The sequence below is a fragment of the Musca vetustissima genome, unplaced genomic scaffold, assembly GCF_032173495.1.
Source record: "Musca vetustissima isolate MV318-11 ecotype Yass unplaced genomic scaffold, APGP_CSIRO_Mvet_v1 utg30909, whole genome shotgun sequence".
NCBI classification, from domain to species: domain Eukaryota; kingdom Metazoa; phylum Arthropoda; class Insecta; order Diptera; family Muscidae; genus Musca; species Musca vetustissima.
In genome coordinates this window covers 2,721-19,251 of record NW_026875978.1, presented here as the reverse complement: position 1 = coordinate 19,251, position 16,531 = coordinate 2,721, and the positions used below count along the sequence as shown (strand labels likewise).

The 16,531-nt window shown below is 32.9% G+C and overlaps 1 protein-coding gene across 1 annotated transcript; it reads left to right on the top strand.

Moving 5' to 3' along the window:
- Nucleotides 1–9,530: 9,530 nt before the first annotated feature.
- LOC133338526 (dihydropyrimidinase-like) lies at nt 9,531–16,224 on the top strand (the record flags this gene model as incomplete). The annotated part of the gene is made up of 7 exons (XM_061546695.1): nt 9,531–9,569; nt 11,093–11,187; nt 14,427–14,617; nt 14,685–14,959; nt 15,024–15,170; nt 15,229–15,467; nt 15,548–16,224. Coding segments are annotated over exons 1-7 (1,663 nt in total), but the record flags the coding sequence as incomplete, so codon positions are not given.
- Between the last annotated feature and the right edge of the window lie 307 nt (nt 16,225–16,531).

The window sequence follows — 16,531 nt, the reverse complement described above, 5'->3', positions numbered from 1 at the left end:
GATGTGGATCATCGTTTGCCCCACTTGGCATTTGCATCGTTGAATGCGGTAGTGGCCTGGTGGGTCCATTGGCCTAATGCTGCTGTTAGCTGCCACATGTTTCGGATGCAATTTTTATATTTAGTGTGCCTTCGTATGGTCCTCACGATGTTTGCCACACACACGCAGATTGTGAGTAAAATGCAGTCCAAGTCCGCACACGCATAATAACCTAAATAAGACAAGTGTCAAATAAATTGTTAGATATGTTATAAAAATTGTGAAAGATTTTACAGATAAAAATTAAAATTGTAACCAAAATATAGTAGATTTTAAATTTCGACAATTTTCTTCCTGGCAAATGCGCATACACTAGAGCAGACTTCTAACATTACATATATATATTTGAAGACTTAAAGATTCCGAATCTCAAAATTCCAAAAAAATCAAATTAGAAAGACTCCATGTCTGGCTGGAATTGACAATATCGAATATTGTTAAAAGTTACAGAATAGGCATACTGATGAATATACAAAAGCATTGGAAATTATGAAAATGATGAGAAAATAATGAATCACAAATACAGTGTTATTTATTACGTGGATTAACATACAATTTATTTTTTATAATATATATACACATATATTTTATTATAAAGTTTGAACTTTCTTGACATTATATGTGAAACACTACAAACTGTTGCAATCATTGATTCTTTAGATGTAATTTTCGAACCCTTTTTAAAAGTTGTGTTTAAGTGCTCAACAGTAAAAGGTTTATCTGCACAATGATGGTCTTTCGCGTAGCCCCACAAAAAATTCGAATGGTCTCAAGTTGCATGATATTGGTGCTCAGTTGATATCGCCAATCAATCGGTCAGTTCAGTGATCGAACGAACTAGATAATAATTTTTAAAAGAGAACTAGGTCGTTCACCTCGTTCAGTTACTTATATCGTTCAAATGGCTACTCTATTCAATTGGCATGGCAGCGTATTCCAATTAAGTTCTGGCAGTTAAACCAACCTTTCACAATCATTCGAAGGACTTTCCTATCTATTTTCTCCACTTTGTTAATGGGTGGTGGTCGATGGCATAACTCCATTATATTCGGCAGCAAACTTCCAGTTTGGGGTGCATTGCTTTTAAATGTCGCTTCATATTATTTACTGACCCTCCCAACCATACGCAAAACACTACTGCAGCGTTTGATCTTTTAGCCCTTTGACGTATCAATTAGCGCAACGAAGTTCGCTTCCAACTGTTAGCACTAAACTTGCACTAAGTAAACCGATTTTGATGCTTAAGAAAGGCCGCAAAACGAAACGAAATGTGAATGCATGTAATAAAACTATTTATTTTAGATTAGATGTTGTGCAGGGCATCAACTAGTTTTATTCTTATTATTATGAGAATCGAATCATAATCGTGTTAGGCACAGAAATTGTACCACGAGTCAGACTCATGGAAATACGTCAAAGGGTTAAGCACCACAAAGTATATTACACGTATCTTCATTCAATTTAACATATTTTATATGAAATTGTTCTTATTTGACGCCGTTAAGTTGGTCAAAGTCAGTGCACCTGTGAACAACACTGAAGGTGTAGAAGAAAATACAATGTCGTTCAGTGACAGACGTCGTTCATTTCACATAGTTGGCAACATTGCACATCGAATTCAAATAAAAATTATCCATTTTGACAGTTAATCGAGACATCAGCTGATCTAAATGGATAACCTATTTATTGTGCCATGGTCGAGACATTGATACATCACCTTATTATTGCATCATGAGTTTGGTAAACACAAGGCCTATAAATCAGGTCACCAGGGAGACCAGCTGGATATCAGCTGTCACTCAAGTTGCTGTCAAAATGCATTATTGTGAATTGATTTCCATTATGAAAACGTAAACAAAGTCAAAATTTTTGACATTAGACTTGAGAAAAAACAGCTGTTTTCCGATTTCGATTGCTACCTGGGTGACCTTATTAATAAATCTTGGGTAAACAAAATCGTTTAGTGAACGACAATAATAGAAACTAAACTATGTCGTTCACCCGTTCAGTGGACTGACTCGTTCAATTGAACTAGGTCGTTCACGAAGGACACAAGACTAATCGCCACGATAAGCTGCAACGAAATGTCCCTTACAATAAACTCATATTCGATCAAGTTGTATGGCATGTGGCAACGTCTTGTTGAAACCACATATTCTCCTAGTCGTATTCTTCGATAGAATGGAATAAAGTCGGTTATATAAGTCGGTTACCATAAGTCTAGGAATTGAAGTTGGCAGTCGTTTCATAGCCGTTTTTGAAGAATTAAGGTCCAATCACACATTCAGACCAAAGAGTGCACCAAACAGTAGCATTTTTGGAGGTAATGGCATTTCCTTCATTCGGGTCAGACTTTTAACTGAAAAGTAAAAAATTAGTTTAACAACTAAGTTTATTTTAAAACTACGAAATGGATAATCTTTTACAAACGTCTAGCCAACAATGGGATATAGGGTAAGGTGTCGTGTCGTCGTTTCATATTATATATATTTTTTTTTTTGATTATTTTAGACAACATATAGGTTCACATTAATAAATAAGATAATTTGTCATAATTATCGTTTTGTTGCTACATTTAGAACAATTTTTTTATATGTATTGTGTATGTTTGTTTCTTTACTTTCTCGGCATGAATATATGCATGGTGTAGGTCATTGACACCACTGTGTTAATCAACAATACAATGAGACCAGCAGACATATTCAAACCTTTTTCATTGCAACATATTTACGAATTTATAACAATTAGATGTTTCGACAGCACAATAACTAAATAAATATTATTCCTATTTTATGGTCTGTTCCCGTACTACAAGAATTTACTCGTTTTTACTTTTCTTCGATATCATAGAGGAAAATTCGTTATCGTAATAAAAAGTAGTAGATTCTTGCAGTACGGGTACAGACCAGAAAATTTTAATTAACCCTTTAAACGTCTAATTTTTTACATAATCATTCTAAAAAACAAATCTGGTGCTTAATAATTTTTAATGCTTACATGTAAATTGTAGCAAAATCATTAATTGCCTTTCAACTTATATTTACCGTTAGAATAGAGTTTTGAAAATAGCAACATATTTACAAAAACAGCGTCAATTGAAAATATATATTGTTTGATAATCGAGATTCGATCGTTATTGGCTTCAACTTGAATAATTTAAAGTTAGTAACGTTACCATGCGGAACTTTTAATTGAAATTTGAAATGTACTGTAAAACAAAGTTGCATACTTTTAGGCTTGCATATATTTTCTATAAAACACTTGATTTTAGTTTCTTTTTGTTTGTTTTATTTATTTCCTACAATACTCTGTGGCAAATGACAGGGTATGTAAATGCTGTACTATAGTATATACGGAAGAGTTTTTTTAACTTCGGCGAAGTTTTATTTTAGACTGTAAGGGAGAGATATATTCAAATTATATTAAAATTATCTTTAGGCTGCACTTAAAACTAAAGAATGATAACATATTGTCAATTCAAATGCCAAATTTTTCTAAACCGACCAAAATATTAAAATTCACTACCCTTATATAATTTTTTAATGGTTTTAATAAAATAAAGGTTGAAATGTGTATGCCAAATGAATTTTATGTGTTTTTATATACAAACCTGGCCAAAACGGATGAAATTAGAAAATGGACAGCAGATGAAATGAAGAAAGCTGTAAGAGAGACCCAAATAATTTTTTTTTTAATTTAAAACATTTAATGTCTCCCGAAACCACACTTTTTGACTTTATCATTGAATCATCTTTTAGTATACCGATCGTCATATCTACACTAGCTGAGTCGATCTAGGTATGTGTCTCCGTCCGTCGGACTATTATAATTTGTAAACACGATACAGCACACAGAAATGGACCAATCGTCACGAAATTTTGCATGTAGGAGGGGTTGTGGCCAAATTTTTGGTAATGATCGGTTAATATTTAAGCGATGAAATGGACCAAAAACTTAATATTTGTCTGTTTTTCGGGTCGCTCTAGAGGTCACAATAATGATCCGAACATCACGAAAAATGAGATTAATCATGAAAAAAGGAAAAAAGGATTTGATCATGACTTTTAATGAAGATTGGTCAACATTTAGGGGGTCAAATGGACCCAGACTTTTGTGTGAAAAATTACAAAACTTTTATTTTATGACGTAGATTTTGCTCCTGAAGGACATAGACCCGAGAAGTTGATAGTATATCCGAGAGGAGTTGTTAACCTTTAAATTGATTCCAATTACATTGTTGTATGTACTCGGATGTGGGAGTTTTTTTTTTGTTAAATACTTACATGTGTTCACGTATTCTGATATTGTCTAGTCAACGGAAATGTGGCTGTGGTTCCGGTTATGGTAAAGGCGACTCCATAATTTTCGATGATATTCGGATGATATTTCGGGGACGAAATAGAGCAAAAACTTTATTTTGAGTAGGTTTTCTAGTCACTCTAGACGCCACAATTAAGCCGAACTTCACAAATCTTCAATAGGGAAGACGATCTGATCAACTAATTCGAATGGCTGCCTTGTTAATGAAGCTCAATATTTAGCGGGGTCAAATGAACCAATTTTTTGTGCAAAAACCAAAATTTGAAACTTATGGAGTAAAATTTGAAAATGGAAAACGTGATTCGGAAAAGATGCTGCAGACGAACTTGTGATCTCTAATCGTCAAGGGAAATCAAATATGGCGAAATATTACCCAGACTCTGAATATAATCCCGCTGTGACTTAGAGCTCAGTGGTAATTGTGTAGGGTTAGTTGGTCGGCCCAGTCCGACTATACTGCTTCGTTCACTGGGTATTAGCATTACATACTATACCACATTACCCGCACGTTTTCTTTATTATGTATCTGAAAGAAATATATGCAGCGTATACTTTATATCAGTGCCATGTGCAGATTACGTATACGACTTGATGTCGTGAAAAAATTAAGATAAGGAGTTGTCAAGCAATATAAATCAAGGGATTCCATTTTTTAAATAAAATCCATAATTAAAATTACTTTGTTTAAGATATGAATTTTATAATGACTAAATGTTGACATTGGATGGATTATAGATATGCTGAATCACTACAGCATTAAAATGACATGGTGACCAGTTGATTACGTGGCCAGAAGGAGTTAGATCCAATCACACCTTGGGACCAAAGAGTGCATCAAACTGTTACTTTTTCTGGATATAATGTCCTGTTTTAATTACTTGAGGATTCTCGAAAAAGCAAATACAACAATTTTGTTTTTTACCATACCCGTAGTTGGACGATTATGTAAACCAGAATCTCTTCTTTAAACATGATATGCGGCTGTGACAGAATCACAATTTTAGTAGCATAGTAGGTTTTGATAATGTTTTTGCGTTGTGAGATAGTTAAGCGATCCATTTTCGTCAATGTCAGACATTCAACTCAAAAGAAGAAGGTTTAACGACATAGTTTGACGGGTGTCGAATTCCAGTTTCATAATTTTGAAACCACGAAATGGATAATTCCTTTATTCATCCAATGGTCGTGATTTCCTCGAGAATTTGTACGATCGGACTCAATTTCAGATACATTTACCGGAATTTCTGTATTCGGAATTTATTATGTTTTTATGCAGAAACATAATTTTTGATTTGCATTGCAGTGTCCGCGCTCAGGAGGCTTATATATCACAATCAGACACTTATCATCAGATTGTGTTTTGTTTATTAACGAATAGAATAGCAAATAATCTGCCCATACAAATTTCGAATTTCAACTGAGAGTTGTTTTTTCTGAACATATTCAGAACCAAGTGAGATTTGTTTGTGTTTATTTAGACAGCCGGCATTGTTTGGTACTCTTCCATTGTTGATCGACAAAAAATGTCAAACGTGTAGTGGTACACGCTTATGAAAGTATGTTTAAAAATATATTTGAAATGAGTTGTTAATTGTATATTTGCATACACCGTTTATATAATGCCTAGTTATAAATTCAATTCTACATAAATATGCTGAAGCTTCCGAAGCTATTAATGTTTGTTTACTATTATTTGCTGAATATCATTAATAGCCCAAAACTGCGTCGTTGAGAAATAGAATACGTGTGATGTCGAAAGCTTCATATTGTGCTGAGTCATGCTTGAGTCGTGCCCCTTTTTTTCATATGGTGTTTAGTTTTAACTGTTTTGGGACAGTAGCAAACATAAATGGATTGGTAATGTCTATTCATACAAGTTCTTGTATTACTTTTTTTATCTATATATATATATATATATATATATATATTCACTTCAACAGTACCTTAGTATTTGTTTAAAAATAAAAATTGGCTTTTAATGGCGTTTCATCTTAATTTTGTTATTTTAAACAAATTATTCGCTGTAATAAAATATAAATCTATCATCGTGTGTATTTTTTTATTTTATAAATAATATTCAATATTGAACATACGTCGAGCTGTTCTGTAAGGCACTTTACACCTTTTTGAAAGTGAATTCTTTACAATTTTGATAGTGAGAGTTGGGTATATTTATGTTTTTCTATATAAAAGAATACTATTTATAAAATAGACAAATACATATGATGATAGATTTATATTTTATTATTGTGAATAATTTGTTTAAAATAACAAAATTAAGATGAAACGCCATTAAAAGCCACCACGCATTGAGAGAGCATATGAGTTATGAGTTGGTTCGGTGAGTTATGAGTCGGTTACTGCAGCAATACATTCAAATTCTAATCCTCTAATCGTTTGTTTTGCTGGCGTTTTCTTATCGAATATGCTCATGTCTATCAAAAGTGTTGGACTAGGTCCACTTATCGTTCATTACCACGCCACTCACCATAAGTAAAGAGTACGTACGCACCATGGTGATCTCCATCGTCTTCTAATAATGCCAAAATATTGTTCATTACTACTTTCAGTTATCATTTGTTATTGCCTAGATAACTGAAAAATCACTTATAGACGAAGATAGGATCGACAGGCCGACAGGCGCTTTCTTATCGAATATGATTGAAAGTGTTGTACTAGGTCCGCAAGACTACTTATCGTTCGTTTCCACGCCTCCCACCATACGTAGTGACTAAAGCAATAACGCTGGCAGTGACGAAAAGAATAAATACTCGATAAAGGGCTTGGATCTTTGTCGAGTGAATTAAAATGAGTCTGTCGTCGACTTATCTTCGCTCTTAGAGCATCGCCATAAAGTTGCATTGTAGTGAATTAAATAATAAATGATCCTCTCAGAACTACAATTTTTAAGGCTCGTCTACACTAAGCATTCATCGTGATACATTATCTGGATTTAATTGCTAAGTCGAGCTTCATTTACCATACAAATTAAATTTACTTATAGCACGAATAGTACTAATAAAACACTGCTTTTGCCCCCAAAAAATGCATCACTTCCAAAATAGCTACGCTTTATTATGCTCAAATCTATTAATATAAAATAAAGTTATCTAACAAAAATAATGGTAGCGGCTAAGATTTTGCACCCGATTTATAAATCAAATCGATTTAGAAGTCTAAACGTGAACCGATCTCGGTATAATTCACGTATAAACGCGTTTAAACTATGCCTTCTAAATTGACTAAATTTGTAATTAAAGAAATTGAATTCTAGCTGTTTAAACTAGTATTAAACCCATATAAAGCCAGTCAGCTGATATTTGTTTACGTATACATACACATTTATAATTCAACATAGCTGGCCAGTAAATTCATAATTTTAATAGAATTCTAATATATGCTGTTTTAAAATCGCTTAATATTCATTTTACTTTTTTGAAGATTTTTCAATTTAATTTAAATTTCATATGGCACTTTTAGGAAATGTGACACATTTCTTCGGCAGCAAAACAGTGTTGTATTTGAAATTATCGGGATTGCGTGCAGGATTTCGAGCAAATCGAGATATTGAGTGGATTTGATTTTGAATGGTAAAATTTGGAAAATACAGATTGATTTAGAACTTAAATATAAATAAAGCACATTATCACAATAAAAACTATAGTCTAAACGCGTCTTTAGACTAGAAGTACATTTAGAGCGCTTTTAGACTACTAAATCTACTCGATCTCAAATTTCAAATCCAAAGCGTATACGTCAATTTTATCCTGTTCACAAATCACATTTGAGATCCACTAGATTTGGAAAATCTAAATGAACTTTTACTTATACAATAAGAAACGTACTGGTTTAACTTAATCCTGGAAAGCACCCCATTCGTTAAGACATGCATTGGTGATATTATATAAATGTTAGTCAGCTTATGATTGTTTTGACTATGCCTTCTAAGTCGAGGTACAAAATACTAGATGTTTAGACTAATATTAAAAACAGTGCTGTATTTCATATTACGAATTATGTGGAGTAAATCTAATTGCAAGTCGATTCAAGGATATGAGGATATATTTCACATTTATGTAATGGAGTTGACAATTTAGATCTACAGGTTTTAAGAAATCCGGTACAATGTAAATGTACTATTAGATAATAATAATCTAGAGTCTTCTGACTTGATTTTTTATTATTTTAAAACATTTTCAAATGCTTGGTTTTATAGAAAAACTTTTTTATAGTACGTTTACACTTAACGGGATTTCGTTACACAGTGGGTTTCAATTGTTAATTCCTTTGCATATATGTCAAATAAATCCTCATAAAGTTAGTTAACCCGGTAAAAAGTTCTAATGTATATGCCGTTTTATATGCCTTTGTTTTCCTTATATGAGATATTCTTATGTCCGTTTTATACTGCAAGGTATATTTACGAAAGTTCGCTAATTAAAAGAAACAAAATAATAATCAGTGTCTACAAAAATGTTAGTTGGCTTATTTACTTTACGTTTATGGTCTATTTACATTGTTGTTTATCAATCAATTGTACTACCTAGCCCAAAAATTGACATTTTAATCAATTTGACAACTCAGTATCAATCTAAAAATATAAAACTTTGTTTGTTGCCATTCTGCATACATTGTTCAGACAAGCCCACGTCTGTTGAGTGAATTTCGATTTTATGCTTGTGAAAAATTTCCATAATCAAATACTAATAAATACATACATGTGTATATGAATGTTATTTTCGATTCTAGGCAAATGTTCCTTTTTCGTTGATTTTGTTTTTATTATTATTTTTTAAGTTTTAATTTTTTTTTAATTTTTATGTTAATACTTTCCAATACATTTTTTGCTTAGTAATCATAATAAAATTAATGTGTATGTATGCACATATGTATTCATTTGAAAACTAAATATCAGTTTTATAGCTTCTGTTCTGTTGTGTTAAATGAGCGGGCTTATCGGAACTACAGATGTAGATTCTTAACACGAGTCTCAAGCCGAGCCGATGTGACGAAGTTGCCTAATGTTGAACAATGAAATTAGTATCATTTAGTAACGCTCTGAGAGTAGATGTAGGTTTTCATTGCTTATTGTTCGGTTTTATTCGATTTTGTGTTAAAATCATTGAATATTAATATAAATAATTTTTTTGCCTTCCAGAACTAAATAAACAATGGAAACTCCCGTCAAGAAGGTACCTATTCATTTGCAGGTAAGTTAGCTGGAATTTGAATATTTGTAGTTTGATATCGTTGTTTTTGTGTATATTTGCAACGGAATTTTGGTATTAGAATATTTTTGGTCATGGAAATTAATATCCTTGGTGAATATATTTAAAAGTGGAAAAGATACACCCTGAAAAAGTCTATTATATAATGGTGAAAAGAAATTTGTGAACCAAAAATTAGAATGAAAAAGGATACTTTTGAAAAGTCATATTCAATCAAAATGGCTCCTTTTACACCAATAATTGCACCTAAAAAAGTAAATGTATGAAAGTCTCTTACTCGAAAAAGACGGGGAAAACATTGCCTCCATCCAATTCTAGAATGACCTTCATGACGCAGGACGACCTTTCAATGGACTTGAAGCGATTTTATGGATTAGAGGTAATTTTACAGCATCGATTGGATCAAGGTCTCCACGTTACGATACTTTAGAATAAAGACTAACAAAATTTGACACTGTGTGTTAACAACAAAAAAAATACAGCTGACTGTCATCTTTATATTTGGTCTGTTCCCGTACTGCAAGAATCTACTACTTTTTACTACGATAACAAAATGTCCTTTATGATATCGACAAAAATAGTAAAAACTAGTAGATTATTGCAGTACGGGAACAGACCAAATATTTATCTTTATATTATTTTAATCCTAGTCTAAACAGCTAGGATTTAGTATGTCGATTTAGAAGGCATGGCCTAAACGCGGCTTAAACCTCATAGAAGCCTGTACGAAGTTGCATAGATGTTTATGGTTTGTGAATATCCTCGATAGTTTTCCTTTCCTCCAATACGACAAACAACTGAATTTGGAATAATAGCGTGTTTAGACTTTGCTTCAAAAATGACTCGATTTTCTTAATCGAGGAATTAAAACATAACTGTTTAGACAAAAACAAACGTGATATAAATTTGTCAGTCAGCTGATATTTGTTTACGTATACACAAACATGTCATTAGTTTCATAGATTCTGTGGTCAATTTTGAACACATAGGAATTGGTCAATATTTTCATAAATCTTATAGAAATTTCTGTCCATCAGGTGTTCTTTATTTAAAAAAAAATTAAATTTTCGCATCCGCTGACATAAACAAAGTGTTGTCATTATGGTGCTTTTAGGAAAAGTTATGTAGTTTTAGAGCAAAAATATAAATGTATAAATAAATGTAAATTCAGCTCGATATAGCAAATACATCGAAATAAAAGGTAATACCGATTTTGAGTATAATTTTATCTAAGCTAGTTGAACCATTTCCCTGTCGGAAAATGTAAATGATTTATTGACTATTAAGCAATTCTGCTAAAATTTTGTTCATAGATTTCTGTTCTTCATAACTTAGTTTTATCTAAAAAAATCTAATATCAGATTTATTGTATCGAATACACAGAAATTTTATCTGAAACGATTTTGCAAATACACAATAAAATAACGCCATATGTTGATAATTTTTTGTTGTTTATCAGAATATTAAAAAAATATTAATATTAAAAAATTCTATTTTATTTGCAGAGCGCCCAAAACCGCATCTACATCAAAAATGGCACAGTTGTCAATGACGATGGCATGTGCAAAGCTGATGTTTACGTTGAAGATGGCATAATCAAGTAAGTACCAAAACATCCTTTGAGCGCGTTTAGACTACTAAATCCAATCGAAAATATCTTAATCATATTCCCAAATTCAGTGGATTATATTGAACGTTTACGCTATGGAATTGACATTTGAAATCGTAAATCTAAACGTACTTTACGTTACCTTACAGTGCGGATTTCGATAAACCAGTAGGTTTAAAATGACAATTCCATTGAATATATGTCAAATAAATCCTCTGAAAGTAGGTTAACCCAGAATAAAGTTCTTATACAAACACACTATTAATCCTCTTCATAAAACCAATATATTATATTTGACGTATACGCTATGTAATTGACATTTAAATCGAGTTGAATATTTACGAAATCAACTCGATTGAAATGTCAACACACGTTTCGATTGACTTGTAACAGCTTTACATTAGATTATCAGGTTACTGTAAATTACTCAAATTTTTTTTAATAAAACCTAAGCGATGTTGAAAAAATAAACTTATGCTGCATTTACATCAAACGTGTTTTATGATATAAATGGAGATTTCTATAAGTACTATCAGGTATGTTTTGAAACCCAGTATACCATTTGTTCAAATTCCCACAGGTTATAGTTAGTGAAACTTTTCTAATTTTTACTGGCAAATTTTTAATGTTAATCATATTGTTGTTAGAATAAGCTGATTTCTTGGAAATTGTTACAAAATTGCATTCGATAACTTTCTGCAATATTTTTACGAGAGTGCAAAACTTTTTCATGATTTTGATGTCAATATTTGTTCTTTAAAGATTTCTACAAACCATGTACATATTCTCCCTAGTATATACATATCGCTCATTTGCTGCAAGACAGGCATAACTCAAAAAAAAAAAAAAAAAAAAAAAAAAACGATTTTGCAGAAAATGCGTTTTATCTTTTCAATTTACTCCCACTTTATATGGGACTGAGGAACTTCTATAGCTTCTCAATTAGAGTGTGTAAGAGATATTCATATGCATTTTTTACTCAACATCAAGTCTATTATAGGGAACAATCGTGCATCATTAACTCCAACAGCAAATGAGCGATATGTAAACAAATATCAGCTGACTGACATTTTCTCGCTCTAAAATTATATGAAACTTTCAAAATATTTATTAAAAAATCAAACCAAATAGAAATTTGTCGTTTTTGTTTTCGTTCAAACGTTTTCCAGAATGTTTTTTAATCTGCTGCAAGGGTCATGACATTTCTGATAAGCGTTGCAGTTTACTGGACTTGAAAATCTGCCTCTGTTTTTTTTCTGAACAATTTGGTGATATGGAGAGATATCAATGAATTCACAGGGGGTCACCCCGAAGTGGTGATAAAGCCTTGAAAAATCATTTATACTCCAATTTAAGAATTGCCATATTAAACGGGGCTTATCTCCTAAAATAAGAGAGAACATTGTTTAAGAATCACAAGATTAAAATCTAATTTTTTATATTTTTATGATTATGATTAGTCATGATTAATGCCAGAAATGTGATAATTCTACATTGATTTTAGTGGTATTCATTATCAATGTTTAGAATAAACGATTTTTTGCTCAGTCAGCTGATGCAAAATGCCGGTTTATCTCGCCGGCTACTAAAATTGCTGTAATTTTTATTTGTGCTTTGTCATATTTATTATTTGTTTATACTTTAAAATAAAAATATTGAATAATAATAGTAAATGAATAAATAAGTAATAACTAATGCTAGACTTATAATACAACACATTTCATGTAAACGTAGCATAATTCACCTTTCATAAAAAATAGTGTTGCATTTTTATTGGTACAGCGTTCTTTACCATGATTTATCCCTGTAGTACATAAAAGCGTACATGATATATGTAAATATCATTTAATCATGATAAAAGGCGAAATCAGGGTTTGTTTTCTTATGGTGTTTTTACACGATATGTATTTTACATATGTGCTGTCACTTATTTGATCCATATGTAATTCCTTATGTGTGTCAAAATTAGCAGTGTACACAAAACATTTATTTTTGTGTTCAAATCGGCATATGTATTTTACATATGACATAACCTATAAACAAAAAAACACTTTTATTTTTTCTTAAATCAACATCATTTTTTTTTTATTAAACACCTACAAACGAAATAATAATTTGTAATTGTTGCCTTTTCATCCTTTTTTGAATTACAATTGAAATATTTTCTTCCAACAATGTGTTTCATTCAAACAGCTGATTTCCTTATGTTTCACATACGAAAATAGAGCGCGTCCTATTCGGAAAAAAATACATATGTAATTGCATATCGTTTTGACACATTGAAATTTCCGTATGTTTCACATGACGAGTTCGATTTCCATATGTAAAAAAGTGACAGCACATATGTAAAATACATATCGTGTAGAAACGCCATTAGTCGGACTGAATTTAACATGATTTATCACACAAATTTATATCCACGTGCGGCAGGGTTTATTATAAATCATGATCGAAATCATGTTACTAATGTGATACAACGCGGTTTTTGTACGAAAAACCGCACAATGTACCAAAATTTGCAAATGTTTTCACATGTAGTTTGTTTTTATATTTAACGGTTGCCAAATTCAAAAATGAAAAATCAAAGGAAAATAAAAATTATTTATAAATGGTTTGCGTTTTATGGTGATTTTTTATTTTCCCAGAGCATCTCCGTTGTTGTAATTTTTCTTTTCATTTTCAAATTGCAAACAAATATTTTTGGCGCAAATTAATAATTTTGTATGTATACTAACAAACATCAGCTGATCGGTATTTAGATCATGATTAAAGGTATTTGTAAACAATTAGGAGGTTTTTCTGGGTTTCGTTAATCGAGTCGATTTAAAATCGTACTTTTAAATTCGCATTCAGACCATTGTTTTTATCTTTATAATGTGCATTATCTCGATTTAATTGCTAAATCCAACTGAATATTTCCCAATTTAATACAAAAAATTAAATTCGCTCAAAACCTCTCTGTCAAATCAAGTTTATATGCTTAAAGTACGTTTACATTGTACTGGATTTCGTTAAGTCAGTAGTTTTAAATTGTAGGTTAATCCGGTAAAAAGTTAAAATGTTCATCTTCAATTATAAATCATGCTGTTGTAAGAAAACTTGAAATTTATACATATCGTTGACAGTATGATTTGATAAATCCGGCTTATTTTGTTGAAGGCGCCGATTTGAAAAATTTATCACGAATACTTAATTAATTTTCCATTTCTTGTTTTTGTTCTTTTTAAAAGATTTGTTGGCCCCGCATCTGAAATCAATGTTCCCGGTGGTGTCCGTGTTATTGATGCCACTGACCGTTTGGTTATGCCCGGTGGTATTGATCCTCATGTTCACTGTGAATTCAGATTTGGCGGTGCTATCGCTGTAGATGATTTCTATCATGGAACTAAATGCGCCATTGCCGGTGGCACCACAACCATTAGTAAGTTGGTTAAACTTGAAATCACTCCAGAAATGCCTTAACAGATATTTTTCCATTTAAATTACAGTTGATTTCGCCGTACCCGACAAAGGTGAGTCTTTGTTGGATGCCTACAACAGATATCGCTCCTGGGCCGATCCCAAAGTATGCTGTGATTATGCCTTGCATGTAGCCGTTACATGGTGGTCCAAATCCGTATCGGATGAAATGAAAATCTTGTGTGAGGAGAAGGGTATTAACTCGTTCAAAATGTTCATGGCCTATAAGGGCTTGTATCAAGTCAACGATTCCGAAATGTTGGACAGTTTTGAACGCATTCGTGAATTGGGTGGTATTGCTTTGGTAAGTAGTGGAAAAACAAAAAATAAATTTTTTTTATAAATGTATTTAATTTTGTGAACTACAGGTCCATGCCGAAAATGGTGACATTATTGCCAAGAATGTTGGCAAACTTTTGGATGCTGGCATTACTGGTCCCGAGGGCCATGAATTGTCTCGCATGGAGGAAGTTGAAGCTGAAGCCGTCAACCGCGCCTGTATCTTGGCCCATCAAGTAGGTTATTAAAAATTATTTTATAGCAATTTTTGTTAATTTCACCCTCTCTTGTCAGGTTGATTGCCCCCTTTATGTTGTTCACATTATGAGCAAATCGGCTGGTATTGAACTCGCCAGAGCTCGCAAGCGTTACAACAACCGTGGTATCTACGGTGAAACTTTGGCCGCTGCTCTGGGTACTGATGGCACACAATGTTTCAGGAACTGCTTCCACCATGGTGCTGCTCATGTTCTTAGCCCTCCCCTCAGATCAGATCCCACAACTCCCGAATTCATGATGAGATTATTGGCCAAGTAAGTAGAGAGGCAAGCACACACACACACACACACCTTCATGCATATATTAATTAACAAATTTGCATTTCTCTTAATAGCGATTATCTCCAGACCACCGGCAGTGACAACTGCACCTTCAACAAGGAACACAAGGAAATGGGCAAGGATAACTTTGCCAAAATCCCCAATGGCGTCAATGGTCTCGAGGACCGTATGTCTGTCGTCTGGGAGAAGGGTGTCCACAACGGTATTATGGATCCATGCCGTTATGTTGCCATCACCAGTACCAACACAGCTAAAATCTTCAACTTGTACCCACAAAAGGGCCGCATTGCTGTCGGTTCCGATGCCGATATCCTCGTCTGGAATCCCAATGCCACCCGCAAAATCTCCAAGGATACTCATCACCACAGATGCGACTTCAACATCTTCGAGGGTTTGGTTTGCCACGGTGTTCCCGAATATGTTTTGGTACGTGGCCGTATCTGTGTTGAGCATGGCGAAGTTCGTGTTGCTCAAGGCCATGGTCGTTTCTTGAGCACCCCCGTGCGTCCACCATTTGTCTATGATGTTATGGACGGTAAAGTGCCACCACAGGATGTGAAAATCAGTTTGGATCAATTGTACAGCGAGGTGACCCCTCAAGCACCAGTTTCGCATTCATTGATCAAAGCAAAGCCCTGCGAAAAGATTGTTTCTCCGAAAACCGCTTATGAACCTGGTTTCCCCATTGTACCAAAATGCCCCACCGATGCCAAAAATGTTCAACAATGCAGTAAGTGAAGCGTTTTTGCTGACCTAACCTAACATTCCAAATGCCCGCATTCTTTTTTGTACACACAATAACAAAATAATATTTGTTTTGTAACAGACCTGGTCCATTGTGGGCCGGGTGTTATTTGTTTGTTGTTCGCCTATTAAGGCAAGTTTTTATAACGTAATATAAAAAATATAACCTTAACAATTATTTTTAATTATTGTTTGTTTTATATTTACTATGTGTTCATATCTTATCAGAAGAAAAATTCTTTGGTCTGTAATTTTAAGTTTGGAAACAAGTCTGAGGACGAAAAAGCGGAAGG